This window comes from Schistocerca gregaria, chromosome 2 (assembly GCF_023897955.1).
Source record: "Schistocerca gregaria isolate iqSchGreg1 chromosome 2, iqSchGreg1.2, whole genome shotgun sequence".
Taxonomy (NCBI): domain Eukaryota; kingdom Metazoa; phylum Arthropoda; class Insecta; order Orthoptera; family Acrididae; genus Schistocerca; species Schistocerca gregaria.
In genome coordinates, this window is record NC_064921.1 from 493317516 (window position 1) to 493337883 (window position 20368).

Genomic DNA, 20368 nt, shown 5'->3' on the forward strand with positions numbered 1-20368 from the left:
TTACCTACTTTTAAGATCAACCCCCTTATTCATAATGGTACGCTAACTTAAAACAGCTACTACAGAGTGTTATTTTTCATTCTGACTTAGGGCAATAGAAGGAAGGCAGAGTGCGAATTAGCAATGCTATAAGTTAGCAGACTATTATGAATAAGGGGGTCTATTTTCAGTTTTTTCCTGTTGTTGTTGTCTTCAGTCCTGAGACTGGTTTGATGCAGCTCTCCATGCTACTCTATCCTGTGCAAGCTTCTTCATCTCCCAGTACCTACTGCAACCTACATCCTTCTGAATCTGCTTAGTGTATTCATCTCTTGGTTTCCTTCTACGATTTTTACCCTCCACGCTGCCCTCCAATGCTAAATTGGTGATCCCTTGATGCCTCAGGACATGTCCTACCAACCGATCCCTTCTTCTGGTCAAGTAGTGCCACAAACTTCTCTTCTATCCAATCCTATTAAATACCTCATTAGTTACGTGATCTATCCACATTATCTTCAGCATTCTTCTGTAGCAACACATTTCGAAAGCTTCTATTCTCTTCTTGTCCAAACTAGTTATCGTCCATGTTTCACTTCCATACATGGCTACACTCCATACAAACACTTTCAGAAACGACTTCCTGATACATAAATTTATACTCGATGTTAACAAATTTCTCTTCTTCAGAAACGCTTTCCTTGCCATTGCCAGTCTACATTTTATATCCTCTCTACTTCGACCATCAGTTATTTTACTTCCTAAATAGCAAAACTCCTTTACTACTTTAAGTGTCTCATTTCGTAATCTAATTCCCTCAGCATCACCCGATTTAATTTGACTACATTCCATTATCCTCGTTTTGCTTTTGTTGATGTTCATCTTATATCCTCCTTTCAAGACACTGTCCATTCCGTTCAACTGCTCTTCCAAGTCCTTTGCCGTCTCTGACAGAATTACAATGTCATCGGCGAACCTCAAAGTTTTTCTTTCTTCTCCATGAATTTTAATACCTACTCCAAATTTTTCTTTTGTTTCCTTTACTGCTTGCTCAATATACAGATTGAATAACATCGGGGAGAGGCTGCAACCCTGTCTCACTCCTTTCCCAGCCACTGCTTCCCTTTCATGTCCCTCGACTCTTATAACTGCAATCTGGTTTCTGTACAAATTGTAAATAGCCTTTCGCTCCCTGTATTTTACCCCAGCCACTTTCAGAATTTGAAAGAGAGTATTCCAATCAACATTGTCAAAAGCTTTCTCTAAGTCTACAAATGCTAGAAACGTAGGTTTGCCTTTTCTTAATCTTTCTGATAAGTCGTAAGGTCAGCATTGCCTTACGTGTTCAAACATTTCTACGGAATCCCAACTGATCCTCCCAGATGTCCGCATTGCTGTCATTTGTTAACGTAAAGTTAGTTTGTTCGACGAAGTACTGCTTCGTTTTACACAAACAGAAACTGGAGTTTGTCTTGGCTATTCTGGAGGGCACAGAAACCTGTGGCCAAAGAAGGGGTTCGAAACTGTGATCCTTTCAATGCGAATCCGATCTGTCACCGCCGAGCCAAACTCCGCTTCCTAATCACAGTCTCACAGGGACAATTGATAAGGTGCAATGGTGATAGATCCGTATCAAAATTCAATTTATTACCAGTTTTTCCATTCGTCTATAAAGAATTCGCGTTAGTATTTTGCAGCTGTGACTTATTAAACTGATAGTTCGGTAATTTTCACATGTGTCAGCACCTGCTTTCTTTGGGATTTGAATTATTATATTCTTCTTGAAGTCTGAGGGTATTTCGCCTGTCTCATACGTCTTGCTCACCAGCTGGTAGAGTTTTGTCATGACTAGCTCCGCCAAGGCCGTCAGTAGTTCTAATGGAATGTTGTCTACTCCGGGGGCCTTGTTTCGACTCAGGTCTTTCAGTGCTCTGTCAAACTCATCACGCAGTATCGTATCTCCCATTTCGTCTTTATCTACATCCTCTTACATTTCCATAATATTGTCTTCACGTACATCGCCCTTGTATAAACCCTCTATATACTCCTTCCGCCTTTCTGCATTCTCTTCTTTGCTTAGAACTGGGTTTCCATCAAAGCTCTTGATATTAATGCAAGTGGTTCTCCTCTCTCCAAAGGATCTTTAATTTTCCTGTAGGCAGTATCTATCTTACCCCTAGCGAGATAAGCTTCTACATCCTTACATTTGTCCTCTAGCCATCCCTGCTTCGCCATTTTGCACTTCCTGTCGATCTCATTTTTGAGACGTCGGTATTTCGTTTTGCCTGCTACATTTACTGCATTTTTATATTTTCTCCTTTCATCAATTAAATTCAAAATTTCTTCTGTTACCAAAGGATTTCTAGCAGCCCTAGTCTTTTTACCTACTTTATCCTCCGCTGCCTTCACTACTTCATCCCTCAGAGCTACCCATTCTTCTTCTTCTACTGTTTTTCTTTCCCCCATTCCTGTCAATTGTTCCCTTATGCTCTCCTTGAAACTCTGTACAACCTCTGGTTCTTTCAGCTTGTCCAGATCCCATGTCCTTAAATTCCCACCTTTTTGCAGTTTCTTCAGTTTTAATCTACAGTTCATAACCAATAGATTGTGGTCAGAGTCCACATCTGCCCCTGGAAATGTCCTACAATTTAAAACCTGATTCCTAAATCTCTGTCTTACCATTATATAATCTATCTGATACCTTTTAGTATCTCCAGGATTCTTCCATGTATACAACCTCCTTTTATGATTCTTGAACAAAGTGTTAGCTATAATCAAGTAGTGCTCTGTGCAAAATTCTACCAGACGGCTTCCTCTTTGATTTCTTAGCCCGAATCCATAATCACCTACTGTGTTTCCTTCTCTTCCTTCTCTCCCTTTTTCTACTGACGAATTCCAGTCACCCATGACTATTAAGTTTTCGTCTCCCTATTGATACAAAATACCTAGGTACTAAGGTACCAATTGGAAGCTTGTGTTAATTTAATAGGGGTCGATTTTTAGACCTCGTCGACCCCCAATATCAGTTTTCGTTTATGTCGACCCTAGGAAATCGATATCGACCCCAAGGGGTCGATATCGACCACTTCGGGAATCCCTGATCTAATACATTTCCTTTCTTGGCCTACCACAGCCGCTTCCGGTGGTCTGTTGCAACCGGTTCATGTTAACAAACTTAGCTTCTTGACTTCTTTAGAATCCGAAACTGGGCCTCCTACACTTAATCTGTACTATCTTAACCGTCAATCTTAATCCTACAGTAATCTTTAAAGGACAGAAATTTAAGTATCTGAACTGGTTCCAAAACACCCGTCAAACTACCAGAGTTTGAGTAAAAGTGATTTGTAGGATCTAATACGCTATACTCAAAACAACTAGACTCTGCTTCCTCTTTAAGAAACACATCTCGTCTGGCTGCTGTACCAAGTTCTATTGTAACTTGGTGGTCAGCGCTTTGGTAGTTGTCTCGCGTCCGTCGGCCAGTCGTAATTTAATATATTATTATTGTTATTATTTTGGTTGTTGCCGACTTATGTGGTGGGCCTTAATAAATATATTTAATTCAATTTTGATTTACGAGTAAATGCTTTTGTGAAGTTCTCCTTTATAACAATATTAATCTTCAGTATAAATTGTTACGTTAATGAACGTTACACTCACTGAATCTTAAAACATGAGGATATAAGTTGAACAATGGAATAAACTTTTCATATTAATTTCCTCGGCTAGTCAGTTCACTTTAAAGCAAAATGTTTAGTTATTCATTACAATTGCGGCCGACACACGCGCGAGAGTATTTCTTCTTACCTCCGGTAACCATTGCATTGTAGTCGGAGTCCTGGCTCTCGGCTGTGGTACTGAAAATAAGAATCTTAAAGCTACGTATATTCTGCAACGTCGGGCGGCTGTGGAGAAAAATGTATATTATGTTAATAGCGGGCGAGTTTTTCGCTTCCGCTAAATTTTTTATACGGTAATATCGCCACGTAGTGGCGTCGTTGCCATCGGCCGCTGCGATTGTTGAACTGTAAATTACTCGAATGCAGGTTAATTCAAGAAAGGCGGACATGAAATCGGGGTCACCTCTTACAAATTAAAAGTGCACAGTAATATTAAATCAATATATTATCTGCTTAATTCATACAAAAATGCTTACATTTGCCAGCACTCGCAAGATGTCCGTCTACACGCAACCAAGACAAGAAAAGTGAAGACGACTAAAAAATTAACAAAAGAGCGTATCTTGTCTCTTTAGATCATTTTGTTGCGGTTAGTGTCCACTTATTATTCAAATTCTAAATGTCTCCTCTTTATAAATATTGTTTTTAAGTCTTTTCGCAATATAACAATGGGGACGCTATATATGCTAAAGACAGCACATCGGTCAGTTTTATGGAAGCACATCGTCCGTCAGGATCTCTGTAGAACACGGCTTCGGTAAGGCAGTGCCCTATTTTGCTTGATGTTAATGGTATATCTTCGAGCATCTATTTTTAGACATTCCGCTAAAAGCTATTTTTTAGAGACGGTGCACTAGGTCAGGGATGGAGAGATGTAACAAGTAATCGATAGTGAAATCGTTTAGAGAGTCAGGCGTGGCTGCTCTTCTGTTACGACACTGATCTCACTTTTCAGCCCCCAGTTGTCTCCAGGTGAATGCCACGGCGATTTTGACAGTAAGTCTGTGGCTAAATTGATCCCCCTTTCTTGTCCAACTGAGTTAGGGCTCCGTGTTCTTGAGAGGGAAAACTATTCCAACATCAATCTACTCTAGAGTAAGCAAAATAAACACACACAACCGTGATGTGAAACCGGCTGCTCACCTGCACTCTTAGACAGCTGGCTTTGTTATCTCTGTTTCAGATTTCATGCACTTCCAACTACCACTTCTCCTGAATAATTCTCTTTGGACTAGGCTTTCTCCTGCGCCCGATTCGTTATTGTGGGGCTAGGACTTTCGAACATAGAGCATTTCTTGTGGGGTCATATTAGCTACTACTAAAGGGTGGTACAATAATAAAGGTAATTTTGTTGCACGATACATATAAAGTGATGAAGCTCATCAACCACACTTAGAATATCATTCAGCTGCATAAGGCAAACTACACAATAATGTAGAATCCAGAAAATAAGATAATAATCACAACAAAAATAAAGTTTTAGACCAAATTTCGTTATAGTAATTGTTGCTTAAAACTTGTTTACATTTTGCACAACTCGATGAAAGCACGTATTGACCACGACGCTTCTGTCCTGAATCGTGTTTGAACATTAAAAAGAAGTTGTTTGCCTAAACTCTTATACTTAATTCTGGAAACAGGGCTGCTGTTAGCTCATCAAAACAAAATAAGATAATCTTATAACCTTGTTGGTTTAACCGCTTTTGTTGGATACCGTTTTATTAGCGTCATTGAATCCGGGATTTGGTTATATGCAATAGCATTCGATATGAGTGTTACGGAAATGAGCATGCAGTTCTTTTGAACGCGATTCTGATTTCCATAGAGTATTTCTGTGGATACTTCCAGTTTGTTAACGTTAACCCCTCAGCTGATAAAAGCATGGTGATCATGGAGAAATATTTAATCTTTTCTCGCAAATAAGAAACGAAGTTCACTTCCTCTCAGTGACTCAGAAACAAATGAAGGTGTGTACTACACACGGTGTGTATTTTCCACATTGGCTGAAGCCGCCACGGTTTCTACTGGTTTCCAGAATCTAATTCTCAGAAAACAGTCTGTTAATCGCGCTCTACATGCAGTCTGTATATTTCAGCGAAGTGCGTGTTTCGTCCCACATCCTGTGGTTGGGAACAGCCATAAGGTATGTGGCATAACATCCTTTCAACAAGTAAATTTACTGCCCTTTCCTTGGAAAGTGGAATATGTGACATCAGGAACATTCAGCTCTTACAAGGGTCGGTAGTGCTCGGGCGGGACTTCGTTTTCAGAGATTCGCTCGAGATAAAACAGTGACGTGTTTACAGAAACAAAGGTGAGAGGGAATATATGTGCAGGTGCTATCTCGGGCACGTGCAGGAGTTCACAGAAATTAAGGCCAAAGTCGGGGAATCGTCCTTCGTAACTGTTGACATATATTTTTACCATTCAATCTTCCTGGCAGTAAACAGTATCATACTGCAACTTCTAACTTTAAGGTATTGCTGATAACGATGTGCCGTGGAGAGGTACATAGATATGACAGCTCTTGGTCTGTATTAGTAAATTTGCTCCCTCGTGTAAACCAAAGTGCTCGACATTTTGCTCTAATGCCGTCTTCTTCACTCTGTCGGAATGGCAAAAAAAAATTTGATACGAAATGTGCAGATGTTATAAGATGAACCCTATATATGCTGTATCCTTGACTGGAATTATCTGGTGCTAGTGACATCGAGAAAATGGTCCCATTTGACGCTGAAAATTGTTTCGTCATCTTATTGAAAGTAAACCACAATCATCAAAAACATATCCTCGGAGTCTCTCGTGACAATATTACTAAACATAAGCCACAGAATTCATAGTCGCGTCAGATAATTAAATTATCAAGCCTCGGAGACGGCTGCCACCGCCACTGCCATCAACAGTAAACCTACTGACGATTGATACTGACAGTCCGCTGACGAGTTTCGCAAGACTGTGGGATTTCGGTACACCTCTGGAAAGTTATTTGCAGCTTCGCTCATGAAAGGAGGACGTCGTAGCTACTAGCCTGTCTCACCGTGCTGATTGAAATACTAGTCGAAACATAAATAATTTTATTTGATTTGACATCGGAAACCGATAGGATATTACTGAAAGACCAAGCATACACCAGGATTTTAAGTCAGGAAGAAGTTCGTGTTATTCATTACGCTTCTCCCCTGTTCTTGGGCAGTCAGAACTAGCGTACACTCTTATCTCTCTGTTTATTGGTCATTAAACTGCAGTCTTCTTTGCAATGCTTACGGAAACGCTAGCTCGTAGGTCAGTCGTCTGGGAGGGAGGGGGCAAGAGAATTACCATGTTCAGAGGCTCTCCTGGCAATAAGTATTACCATGTGCAGCTGAATCGAAGAGCGTGACTGGCATAGTACGGGAACAAAGTAAGGCCGTTTGAAATACTGTGTTAGATACTGTCGAATCTATTCATTTCAGCTCATTGCTCCTTTACTGAGAATCGTGTAACTTTTATTTGTATTGCTCTACATTTTTTATAACTCACCTCAACACTCGTAGCATTTTATAGCTTCAGTTTCTAACATATGTGGTGACTGCTTGCAGGAGTAGCATTCTACTATTTCTTTTTCTGAGTACTCAACTAATCGTTCGTTAAAAATATAACACAGTGACTCTGTTTCAGGTGTTTTGAGATACACGAAAAGACTGAGGCTCCTCATTTCCCCTTACCTCAGATATGTGTTTAAATATGTTTGAATCAAACATCTAGGGGTGACAGATCACTCCATTACACCCAAGAGAACTACAGGGCATAGGCATTCAGTGGCTTACATGTTTAACGTGTGTTGTGGGCTATCCAATAGTTTATTCAGGAGAAGGCACAAGTCGAGCAAAATAGAAGTTCCTGATTCGCTTCTAAAATATCTTCTTCCGCTTAAAGCAACTCATTCTTCAGATTTTCTAGTTCAGGATCGCTCTATCAATTTATTAGGGTAGATAGAAAGCAAGAAGCAGCACAATTGCTACATAGATCCTGACTGTTTGATGAAATCTCTTCGTCCCAAGGCCGGCGAATTCAATAAAACGACGCCTAGCGTCGCCGGGAAGCGTCAGCGAACATTTTATATCGAACTAAAGTTGTTGCCTGACGCAGCCAAGAGCGCACTGTAGAATAGCATTACAATAGACGAATATGGAGAGGGATGGCATTTAACATGGGAAGTTGCCGCGCATAGTGCTCATCATAAAATATGCGTCACCATGTTTCCTTCCGTTGTGGGACGAACACTACAGAAAGTTTGAATTTGACGTGGCTTGGTGAGGTCCGAGCGCCATCGCACTAGGCAATGTTAGCGACCACAGTAATGCAGCAGTATCAGCTCGCATGACTAAATATTTATCACCACTTGAAAGTGCTAGTTTTCACTTTCGGGCGTTGTAGATAGTGTAGAACTGCCAATCAGGTGAAGTAAGGCACGGCAGTGAGGTGGTGTGTACTCGTATGTACCAAGCAAAAGCGCTACTAACTGGCAAAGTCGCATCTTTACTAAAGCCTGACGTTTGCTGAGGTAAGATGGCGGCGTCACGAAATTCGTGTATGCTACTTAAAAGATTTTATGAAACGAAATGAAATTGTAAGTTTTACAATATGGTTAAAACAAGTTCTGCAGCTCGGCAAATATTTGCCTACTGGTTCAGTTTAACACGTGCATTGTAGGATCGTGCTATGGGAAGAAAATACAGTTGCATATAGCCATGTTTAAAGCAGACTGTAGTTTCCGTAGGAACACTAAAATGAACGCACTTGGTATCAACGACAAACAACACGTGCTAAGTGCAGGAGTATGTTCATTACGAGCATGCTATTCGAAGAGAAGGCAAAGTTGATCAAAACTGGTTGAAATCCACCATTAAGCTACTTTTATTAAAACTAGATTTATTAAGCACCTTACAATGTAAATAAATTATATAAACACTGCAGATATTGCAGGCTTAAATACGGCTCAAAACCAAAAATTCGCAATCGATAGCAACCAAGGAAATAGATTTAAACCATGACTAATGATAGTAGTGGTGCTGTTTAATAACGCGTGATGCAATACGGTCAGTCATTCGGTGCAATCATTAATAAAATAACTACCTGCCATGGACACGCTGTCTTTCATGGGTAACGTCAGCCCGTACATACCTGGTCTGATGAACAATTAGACTCTACCGCACCTCAGCAAGTCCGGTAAATCACCCGATCTTAAAAACATAGGAAATGTCTAGAACTATTTGAAATAACAGTTTAAACGTACCCGTTTGATAGCTCTATGCTCTTGGTATCTTACAATCAAGGAGTGGCTTAGGCTGGATACTTGCCATACCCGAAGAAACTTGCAGACTCGCTTCCTAGTCCAGCTGAGCCCAATATCAAGGATAGAGGGATGTGTTATGCAGTATTAACTTGATGTCTCCATATAAAGAGTTCTTGTCAGCTGTGCTTATTCCATACTTGTACAGATACGTGTTCACCATAGGGGGCCGGCAGAATAGAAATAGCTCTGAAAATATTTATAAGACTAACGCGGAGTTGAGCACGGAAACTGCCTATCACAAGAAATATGAAACGGACTCAGTAACGAATAAAAACCATAACTCTCCGAAAACATATCGAACACCAGAAGACATTGGTCGACTGGAGCAAGGTCCGACGAAATCGTAACGCCGTTTATCTGTGCCAAGTAGGAATTGAGAGATCGTCATGCCGAAACACTATCAAAGAGGATCTACAATTGTATTCATGCAAATTTACTGTCGTGCCGAAGTTTGTCTACAATGAATTTTCCCGTACTGAGTTCTGCCCGTGGTTCCTGTATGAAGTGGAATCAAAATGTCTGGGTCCTCAATTTTTCATTTCTCCATATAACGCCTGGTTCAGTCTTTCAGGGTATTTTCGTACACGGAACATGCGTCATTATGCATCAGAAATTCCCGTAATGACTTCGAAGAGCCGTTGCAAAAACCACACGCTTCGTGTTTGGTGCGCAGTGCATAATGTCCGCATCACAAAGATTTTCGCCAAACTGTTAAAGCTAACTGGTATCTCTAGAAAATGTTGAATCTCTGTGTTTATTAGTTCACTGAAGATGAAAGATCGTACGGATAGTTTCAGCAAAGCGCAGGAACGCGTTGAGAATGTTCAGTATTCGTTGAGGAGAGGATAATGAGCCGGCAATGCAATCTCCTGGGAACCTGTGTCGCCTGATGTCTCCCCTTATGATTTTTACCTGAGAGACAATTTGAAGGGCCAGTTGAACACAAATAGGCCGTTCAACGAAAATGCCATTGCTACTGTCGCTCAAGCAGAGCCACTACGCGCCTGTCGCAATTTGATAAATCGAGCACGGCGTTGCATCAATGTAAACGGTGCTAATGTCCAGAGTCTTCTGTGATTCTTACTAACAAGGGTCAGTCCCTCGTCAGTCATTGTATTTTCCGGGCCAGTTTTATTTTGTCCATCCTATTTGACCTACGATATCAAAATACAAGGGATCTGTAACGTGTTCTCTAGAATACGTAAGGTTTTTGTAACCTTCCGCGTCTCACGCAAAGCAAGAGTATTTTTCTTACCTTCGAGTAAGAAATAATCCGCTACAGGCAGCTAGAGAAGGGATTCTCGTAAAGCGGAGTGTCTCCGGAGGACTTGGTGGGCACAATTTGTTGTGAAGCCACGTAGCGTGTTTGCTAGTGCTCTCCTCCGTAATTATGGACTCTTATCTTAATGGGGCGCCGAGCGCTACAAATGAAGCGCAACGCAGCGCCGCACCTTGCTCGTCCGTCTCAAGAACAAGAATTCCCTGCACCTATCTGAACTGCTTCCGCCGCATTTTGCTCCCAGGATACCACGTTTAACTTTCCGAGCAGAATACGACTGGTGTAAAGTATGCTGGTATATATATATATATATATATAATATATATATATATATATAATATATAATATATATATATATATAATATATATATATATATATATATATATATATATATATATATATATATATATTTATATTTTAAGAATTCACCGAAAATGTTCGCTCGCATATACACTCAAGCTCATAAATTAAGGCTAATTGCAGAATGTGGTGCCACACAAGGTGGCACTACACAAAACTGGCGCTAATAGCATGGGCACATAGGGAACACACACGACACAGATCTGAAAGTCCACGGCATTGGTGATAAGTTGAGAAAATCGTCCCGAAACACGTTTGTTACAAAACGCCACTGTTTCCTGCGCATGTACCCCGACATCAATATGGGATATGATCACCATGTACACCTACACAGGCCGCACAACGGGTTGGCGTGCTCTGGATCAGTTGGTCGAGCAGCTGCTGGGGTAAAGCCTACCATTCTTGCACCAGTGCCTGTCTAAGATCCTTAAGTATTCTAGGGGTTTGAAGACGTGCTCGATGGGGTTTAGGTCTGGAGAACAGACAGGCCACTCCATTCGCCTGATATCTTCTGTTTAAAGGTACTCCTCCCCGATGGCAGCACGGTGGGGCCGTGTATTATCATCCATCAGGAGGAAGGTGGGACCCACTGCACCCCTGAAAAGGCGGACATACTGGTGCAAAATGACGTCCCGATACACCTGACCTGTTACGGTTCCTCTGTCAAAGACATGCAGGGGTATACGTACACCTATCATAATCCCACTCCATACCATCAAACCACGACCTCCATACAGGTACCTTTCAGGGACAAAGGGGTTGGTATCTGGTTCCTGCTTCACGCCAGATGAAAACCTGGCGAGAATCACTGTCCAGACTATACCTAGACTCGTCCGTGAATATAACCTGGGAGGACTGTTCCAGTGACCATGTACTGTGTTCTTGACACCAGGCTTTACGGGCTCCCTGTGACCAGGGTCAGTAGGATGCACCTTGCAGGTCTCCAGGCGAATAAACCGTGTCTGTTCAGTCGGCTCTAGACTGTGTGTCTGGAGACAACTATTCCAGTGGCTGCGGTAATGTCCCGAGCAAGGCTACCTGCAGTACTCTGTGGCCGTCTGCGGGCACTGATGGTGAGATATGTCTTCCTGTGGTGTTGTACACTATGGACGTCCCGTACTGTAGCGCCTGGACACGTTTACTGTCTGCAGGAATCGTTGACATAATTGTGAGATCACACTTTGTGGCACACTAGGTCCCTTGCTACGACCTGCTGCGTTGGACCAGCCTCCAGTCACCCTACTATTCTACCTCTCATAACGTCATCAATGTGTTCTTTGACCCATTTTCAACACACAGTCACCATTAGCACGTCTGCACACTTACCGTACTCTGACATGCACCAACACACCTCTGCGTATGTGGACTGCTGCCAGCGCCATCATGCGACGACCGCAGGTCAGATGCACCGCATGGTCATACCCCGAGGTGATCTAAATCCGCAAACCGCCCACCAGAGCCTTGTTTCAACATCTATCAGCATTATCCTTAATTTATGAGCGTGAGGGTATTAGTGGCTTATTTTACGGGATTTTAGTTGTAAACTGTGATTTCCCGGGGCGTTTCTAGAGGGACCACGGACAGACTGAAGTGACCGTCTTTGATGCCAAGATAAAAAAGTTGTGTGACTAGGGCCTCCCGTCGGGGAGACCGTTCGCCGGGTGCAAGTCTTTCGATTTGAAGCCACTTCGGCGACTTGCGCGTCGAGATGCCAAGATGTACACTTACCTCAGGCGAAACCGCATGACCCTGCTTAAGTCGAGACACTTGGCGCAGTGCTCTGTTGCCCATTTATTTTCATTCCACGTTCTGAAGGCAATTGCCCACCACCAACGAGTCACACGCTGTCCGCAGTAGTCGCAGGCTTTGCAATTGATGTTTCTGAAGGAGAATGTTTGAGCAATTTGCAACATAAATACATTAGAGACAAGTAACGAATAAACGTATTAATTTATCCACAACAAAGGTGGTTGAGCTGGACAGTTGTGGATTAATCCAGAACAATAATAACGGACTGCTTTGTTTAACTACCTAGACGTATCTAGGACGCTATAATGATGCAAGCTGTAAAAATATTAGTTGTTAGATTATTTTTGATGATAAACTGATACACAAGTATTTCCAAAGAAATGACAAGAGTTCGGAGCCACTATAGTAATACCAGTGCGGGCCCAAGAAAAATTTGATGGATCTTTGTTTTATTCAGATAGTAGTTGAGAGAAATTTAAGATCTGGCATCCCTCCAGAAAAAAACTGTCAGCAACTATCATTAAGCTGTAGCATAGGGCACTTCTCGCATTTGTTTCGTGTCTCGGACGTGTAACCATCCGCCGCCCCCTCGCCCTACCTACCACGAACAGTTACATTTCGTGATGACATTTCCAGCGTAATCGTTGAAGACATCTGTATTAGAGGCGAAGATTGCCGCTTCCTAAAACTATATAATATACTATGTAAAAATTCCTCAAACGCGAAATGGTGATAAAAGCTCCAGTTACAGTAGCACGCTGTTTCTTCGCGAATCATATTAAATGTTCCATTTATTTATTTATTTCCTAAGTTTTTTTTAAGGAGTAATCGGTCACTTTTCATAATTCGAAGTGTATCCATTTCATTGTTCTGCTGTTCCTTTATGTAAGGAGTTACTTTCCCATTCAGTCTTGAGCGATTTTAGGAGTAACTTCCCTGCTCAACGCGCTTGTATTTTGATGATACTAATAACAAAGAAATCGTTCGTCTTTCCTTAGTCTTCCATACCGATCGAGCTTACGTCATGATTACGGCACTAGAGTCATATTCTGGAGAAGTGCATTTAAAATCGCCGTCTGTAGATTCTGGTTTAGATAGTCCGCGTCTCAGTGAATCAGTTCAGGCAAGTAGTTTTTTAAAAAGGGAATGACCGACTCACCTTGTGTCCATTTGAGTGGTGTTCGGACCGACAGAGATGACAATGATAAGATACAGAATTGTCGGGTTGTAGAAAAATATCCGCTACCAGTCACGGTGTTCGACAGCATCCACTATGGATAAAATTCATTCGCAGAATTGTCGCTCTTGAGGTGCGACTAACGAATAATTTTTTCCATTTTTATTCTTTTAACAGGAAACAAACTATAAACCATTTTTCTAGTAAAGACAAAAGATTTTTCCGAATAAAAGCAGACTGCCTGACCTGCAGAATGTTGTACCACTTCTGCGTAGAAACATGCAAATCATACCCCTCGTAACGAGTTCTTGTACAGCTGTCAGGTCGTTTACACAGTCTTCGTTTCAGTGTGACAGAGTATTTGCCTTCCTCTCGCTTTGTTGGTTTACGCCTAAGCCCTATGCACGCCGGAGCCAGGACGGGTCTTTTGTAGTTCACACACGACGTCGCGAGTCCCAGCTGCCGCCGGCAAACAGGCCGGCGACACCGTATCGCTCAGAGCCTTTCATTGTGTTGCATGTTTTCCGTCCCGCTCTGTTCCAACCAGACAAATTTACAGACCTTACGTTTCAAGATAAGGGCCTTGCTTATCTGCACGTCTTAAACGGCTTATTAGGAAATATTTCTCTGAAACCATTCATTCTCGCAGCTGAAAGTACGAAGAGTCGCACTGGTATTTTGTGTTTTTTCACGTGCTGTTTAAATTTATTAGTTGAATTAGAAATCTTGCGCAATTCGGTCTGTCATATTCTGGCTCTCCATGCTTTGCGCTACCGCTTTTGAGATACACAAGAGTCGAATCAGCCCTTCCCTTCCCTTCCCTTCCCTTCTTTGTCTCTCCTGCGTTCTGTTCAGTCTTTGCACAAACCCCAACTCTCTTGCTTCTCGGTGCGCTGCAACATAAGGAAGAAGTACTGAAAGAAAGCCGGCAGTGGTGGCCGAGCGGTTCTAGGCGCTTCAGTCTGGAACCGCGCGACCGCTAATGTCGCAGGTTCGAATCCTGCCTCCGGCATGGACGTGTGTGATGTCCTTAGGTTAGTTAGGTTTAAGTGGTTCTAGGGGACTCATGACCTCAGAAGTTAAGTGCTCAGTCATTTGAATAATTTTACTGGAAGAAAACAGCTATACGACGTACTCGTATCACCACCGGTGGTCAATAACGCAGTTATTTTTGATTATTGTTGGCGTTCAGCCGTCGATACACATCCGTCCGTGGAATTTTACCACTGGAATTGCAACACTGTTAAACTACTCCGACGTGCTGTTCTCGAACACAAACTTTAACTCCCTCTACAAATTGTCAGACCCGGATGGAAAACATTTACGTGCTTGTACCTCTGGGATACGACCTCCAGGTAACAGCTGAGATGGTTTTTTGGGATTTCTGTAGCAGTAGATGTACAAACTTTAGACCCACAAATGCCACTTGAATTTGCTCATTGCTAACAATTATACTCAGGGCCAGAGTTTTAGATAAATATCACAGATAATGTTTTGCTTTCGAATTTCTTGATACGAATTTAGTCTTTCTTTATATTGTATTACTAAGGAAATTTATACTGCGAGTGTAAAGTACGACATATTTCCTTACCTGGTCAGGCAGCATGTAGCTAAATCCGTTCGATAAAATACTCAGTCTTTATGTATTTTCACCTGTGTGATACTGCATTGTTTAGATTTCGATCCACAAATAATCACCTGTAACCCTAAATCGCATTGCATGTTTTCATGTTACTGGTGCGGAAACTGACAATGTTGATGTAGATATTACAGTAAAATTGTAACTGAAAGACCAAAAGTTTCTCCCAAACAACCAAAGCCAGCAAATTTTACTTAATGTGTCCAATAGATTATATAAAATAACCGTAAAAAAAAGGGATGCGGTATGCAGATGCACAAATGATAGAAGCGGCAGATCAGTGATGCTGTTCTCACTTTTTCTCATGTCCAGATATCTAAATCTACATGGATACTCAGCAAATCACATTTAGTGCCTGGCAGAGGGTTCATCGAACCACCTTAACAATTCTCCATTATTCCAATCTCGTATAGCGCGCGGAAAGAATCGACACGTATATCTTTCCGTACGAGCTCTGATTTTCCTTATTTTATCGTGGTTTCGCCCTATTTAGGTCGGTGTCAACAAAATATTTTCGCATTCGGAGAAGAAAATTGGTGACTGGAATTTCGTGAGAAGATTCCGTCGCAACGAAAAACGCCTTTCTTCTAATGATGATGTCCATACCAAATCATCTATCATTTCTGTGACACACACTCCCATATTTCGCGCTAATACAAAACGTGCTGCCTTTCTTTGAACTTTTTCGATGTACTCCGTCTGCCCTATCTAGTAAGGATCCCACACAGCGCAGCAGTATTCTAAAAGAGGACGGACAAGCTTAGTGTAGGCAGTCTCCTTAGTAGGTCTGTTACATTTTCTAAGTGTCCTGCCAATAAAGCGCAGTCTCTGATTAGCCTTCCCCACAACGTTTTGTGTGTGTTCTTTCCAATTGAAGTTGTTCGTAATTTTAATACCTAGGTATTTAGTTGAATTTACGGCTTCTAAATTAGACTGATTTATCGTGTAACCGAAGTTTGAGTTCCTTTTAATACTCATGTGGATGACCTAAAACTTTTCGTTATTTAGTGTCAACTGCCACTTTTTGTACCATTCAGATTTTTTTCTAACTCGTTTTGCTTTGTTTTGATCTTCTGATGACTTTATTAGTCGATAAACGACAGCGTCATCTGCAAACAACCGACGATGGCTGCTCAGATTGTGTCTCAAATCGTTTATAAAGGTAAGGAGCAGTAAAGGGCCCATAACACTATCTTGGGGAACGCCAGAAATCACTTCTGTTCTACTCGATGACTTTCCGCATATTACTACTAACTGTGACCTTTCTGACAGGAAATCACGAATCCAGTCGCGCAACTGAGGCGATACTTCGTAGGCACGCAGTTGTGTTACAAGCAGCTTGTGAGGAACGGTGTCGAAAGCCTTCTGGAAATCTAAAACTATGGAATACATTTGACATCCCCTATCTATAGCACTTATTACTTCATGAGTATAAAAAGCTAGTTGTGTTTCACAAGAACGATATTTTCTGAATCCGTGCTGACTGTGTGTCAATAAATCGTTTTCTTCGAGGTACTTCATAATGTTAGAGTACAGTATATGTTCCAAAAACGCTACTGCAGATCTAAGTTAGTGATATAGGCCTGTAATTCAGCGGATTACTTCTTCCGTTTTGGGGTATTGGTGCGACTTAAGCAATTTTCCAGTCTTTAGGTAGGGATATTTCGTATACAATCTTGACCGGAGGCCTTGCCTTTATTAAGTGATTTAAGCTGCTTTGTTACACTGAGGATTATCTAATTCTATGTTTCTCATCTTATGTGTATATAGTGGGGGCAATAAATGTAATACCGGGTCCATCAGAGTTTGGCGAGTATAAGAGAGTGCAGATACAGTGTCTAACCGTGTGTGGACGCTCTTTTTTCTCCACAGGTCGCGCCGCGCGTCGCAGGACCTGAGCCGGCCGACGGAGAGCGGCGCCACCTACCTGCGGTGAGTCGAGTCTGCAGTCCGCGAGGACGACGAGCCGGCCACTAACCCACTTCCAGTGCTCGTCTTGTGTCTGTCTCTCTATCACTGTGCTGTCATGGATGTATGGAAGCTGCATTCTGTGCAATCCGCTAACGTTTCCTCATAAAGCGACATTTTTCAAGCTAACCACAACCTCTCTTGCTTCAGGTAACAGCGATCTCGTCTCGTCCACTAACAAGGATACGTGCTTGTCACTATGCACACTCGTCTAGCATCGCTGTTAACGTGCTAATCCTGTTTTGTGTGTACAGAATATATGCGACAAGTGCTTGTTAATCGTCTTCCGAAGACGTGAAGGATGGTCTGCTTTTGTCGGCGAGGTGACTGAGTGTATTGGGATCACATGCGTCGCACATCGCTACATAATTGCGTCGCAGTTAAGAAACCATAAGCCCGTCACCGAACCGGACTCTCATTTTATTCAGAGTTTTCCTTCCGGGCAGATATCTGCAGATTCACAACGCTCCAGCCACTCCCAGATCATTCCCCGACCCGTCAAATATCTGAATGTATGGTGTACACAGAATGCTCGTGATTTGAAAGTGTCTGGTCTTATTTGAAGGTGGGCGCCAAAAGTGTGTTTGAATCTGGGGTTAACGTTAATGTATGACCACTGGCTGGACATGTTTCAGAGTATAACGTACAGGAAGGATAGTGAAACCGTTGAGTATGCTCTAGGTATTGTATTGTATGTTAACTGGGGACCTAGAAACGACGGAGAGGCTCCGTCCTTGCCGCAGCCGCAGTGGTCCACAACCCCACGACGACTACCACAGTCCACTTCACCCCTCCGCCGCCCCACACCGAACCCAGCGGTATTGTGCGGTTCGGCCCCCGGTGGACCCCAGAGAACGTCTCTCACCAGACGAGTGTAACCCCTATGTGATGGTGCTGTACGTGTACGTGGAGAACTTGTTTGTGCAGCAATCGCCGACATAGTGTAACTGAGGCGGAATGACGGGAGCCAGCCAGCATTCGCCGAGGCTGATGGAAAACCGCCTAAAAACCGTCCAGACTGGCCGGTCCATCGGACCTCGACACACATCCACCGGGAGGATTCGTGCCGGGGACCAGGCGCTCCTTCCCTCCCGGAAAGCAGTGCGTTAGACCGCACGGCCAACCGGGCGGGTTTGCTCTAGGTACTTAATTTGATAAACAGACTACTCGGTTGGACTTTTATGGCAGTTTCTTTTGACGGCCAAATGCTGAAATACTGGGAGAGGTGATTGAACTTGGAATCACTAATAGAACAACACGTGCTGGTGGAGGTAGTTTAATGAGCTGCATAATATTTTACACCACCTTCATCATTTTGGAGCATAACGGAGAGCGAAGACAGTATCTACGTGCGGACACCGTCCTTCCCCCATAGCCATAGGTCACAGGGTACTGTAAGCATGATGGATAGTCCTGTTGCAGAGCATATGCACGCAAAAGCTGACCAGTTACAATTTTTACAATTCACATAATACAGGTCTGATTGACAGAACAGCGACACCAAGTTGTAGCGTGGATTATAAAAATGCGGCTGTGGAACTTCAAATGTCCATGTGTCGTTCGCACTGCAGATGATTACGAGGAAATCAAGGAGTTCGGTAGAACGTCAAATCCCAATCACACTATTCAGCACTATTGTGTTCCAAATTGCAGTTGGACGATTGTCTCTCTGCCAACACACATCTAGCAATGGAGTTCTAATCGGCTATGAAGGGATGCAATTGGTCAGCAACACCGTGAAACATGTCACATTTATCATGGTGTCTTCTGTAACAACAACAACATCAACTCGATGTATAGGGGAAGGGCATGTGAATCACATTTCGACTATAGCATACTACACTGTCCAATCACATCAATGTGACAATCTGTCAAAAACCCGAATAACCATGTTTTGCAGCGCGTACCGTTGTGATTATGCTGTTGCCTTAAACACTTAAACATGCCACTACTTGTCATTTTTAGAAGTGGAAATGTCGTGTGACGAGGGCCTCCCATCGGGTAGATTGTTCGCCGGGTGCAAGTCTTTCAATTTGACGCCACTTCGGCGACTTGCGCGTCGAGATGCCAAGATATACACTTACCTCAGGCGAAACCTCATGACCCAGTTTAAGTGGAGAACACTTGGCGCAGTGCTCTGTTGCCCATTTATTTTCATTCCACTTCGGTGACTTGCGCGTCGATGGGGATGACATAATGATTAGGACAACACAACACCCAGTCCCTGAGCGGAGAAAATCTCCGACCCAGCCGGGAATCGAACCCGGGTCCTTTACGATTTACATTCTGGCGCGCTGACCGCTCAGCTACCGGGGCGGACATTTTTAGAAATAACGCATACTTTCACAAGTAATTTCAGTGCTCAGTTGAGACAAAGGCTCAAGGTATCACGTACAGTGAGTGTAGACATCGTTCCGAGGTTGAAAATTTTAAAATAGAACGATGTAGCATTTCTGTGTGAAATGGGGTTTACGTGATCGAAGTACGTACCGAAATGCTGTAGTTAAATTGACGTCTTACGGAATAATCGGTTTTAAATAGTACGCAACTCGTGGTCTTGCAGTAGCGTTCTCGCTTCCTGCGCATGGGGTGCCGGGTTTGATTCCCGGCGGGGTCAGGGATATTCTCTACCTGGAGATGACTGGGTGTTATGTGTCATCAATTCATCACCATTAACTCGCAAGTCGCCGAAGTGGCGTCAGCTAAAAAGGACTTGCAATTTCGGCGGCCGAACACCCCGCATGGGATCTCCCGGCCAACAATGCCGTACGATCATTTCATTATTTTTTTTTCAGTTTTAAAGGTACTGACAGTTTCATTAAAGGACATAGAATTGTTCGATATGCTCTCTGAGGTCCACGCACATGAAACTCATCCATATTTTCGAACTGCTCATTTATAGGTACCTGAATGCCAGCACAAAGAAATGCAATGAAACGTTGAGTCACATTATACACACTTCTTCGGCGACTGATTTGGGAAGAGTTGGTTGTCGCCATTGTCAGTGTCTGATCTTGAGGTGGTTATGAGATCCAGGCCTCAGTGCAAAGGGTTCGTGCGTCATATCACGATTTATGATAAGAGACGCGCTTGCTGCTTGAGGTAAAAGAGGAGCTGAGAGCTGCAGCATGTAAGAGATATCTCAACTCGGTAAATACATTTAATGTACATTCAATGTCTCAGATTCTAAGTGTGTGATTGCGC

General features: G+C 42.7%; 1 protein-coding gene across 1 annotated transcript in view; it reads left to right on the top strand.

The window, feature by feature from the left end:
* LOC126328053 (nuclear receptor coactivator 7-like) overlaps nucleotides 1-20368 on the top strand; it is a 771498-nt gene that overhangs the window by 253457 nt on the left and 497673 nt on the right. Inside the window, 1 exon segment of the mRNA XM_049995955.1 lies at nucleotides 17069-17128. Coding sequence (XP_049851912.1) covers nucleotides 17069-17128 — 60 coding nt within the window.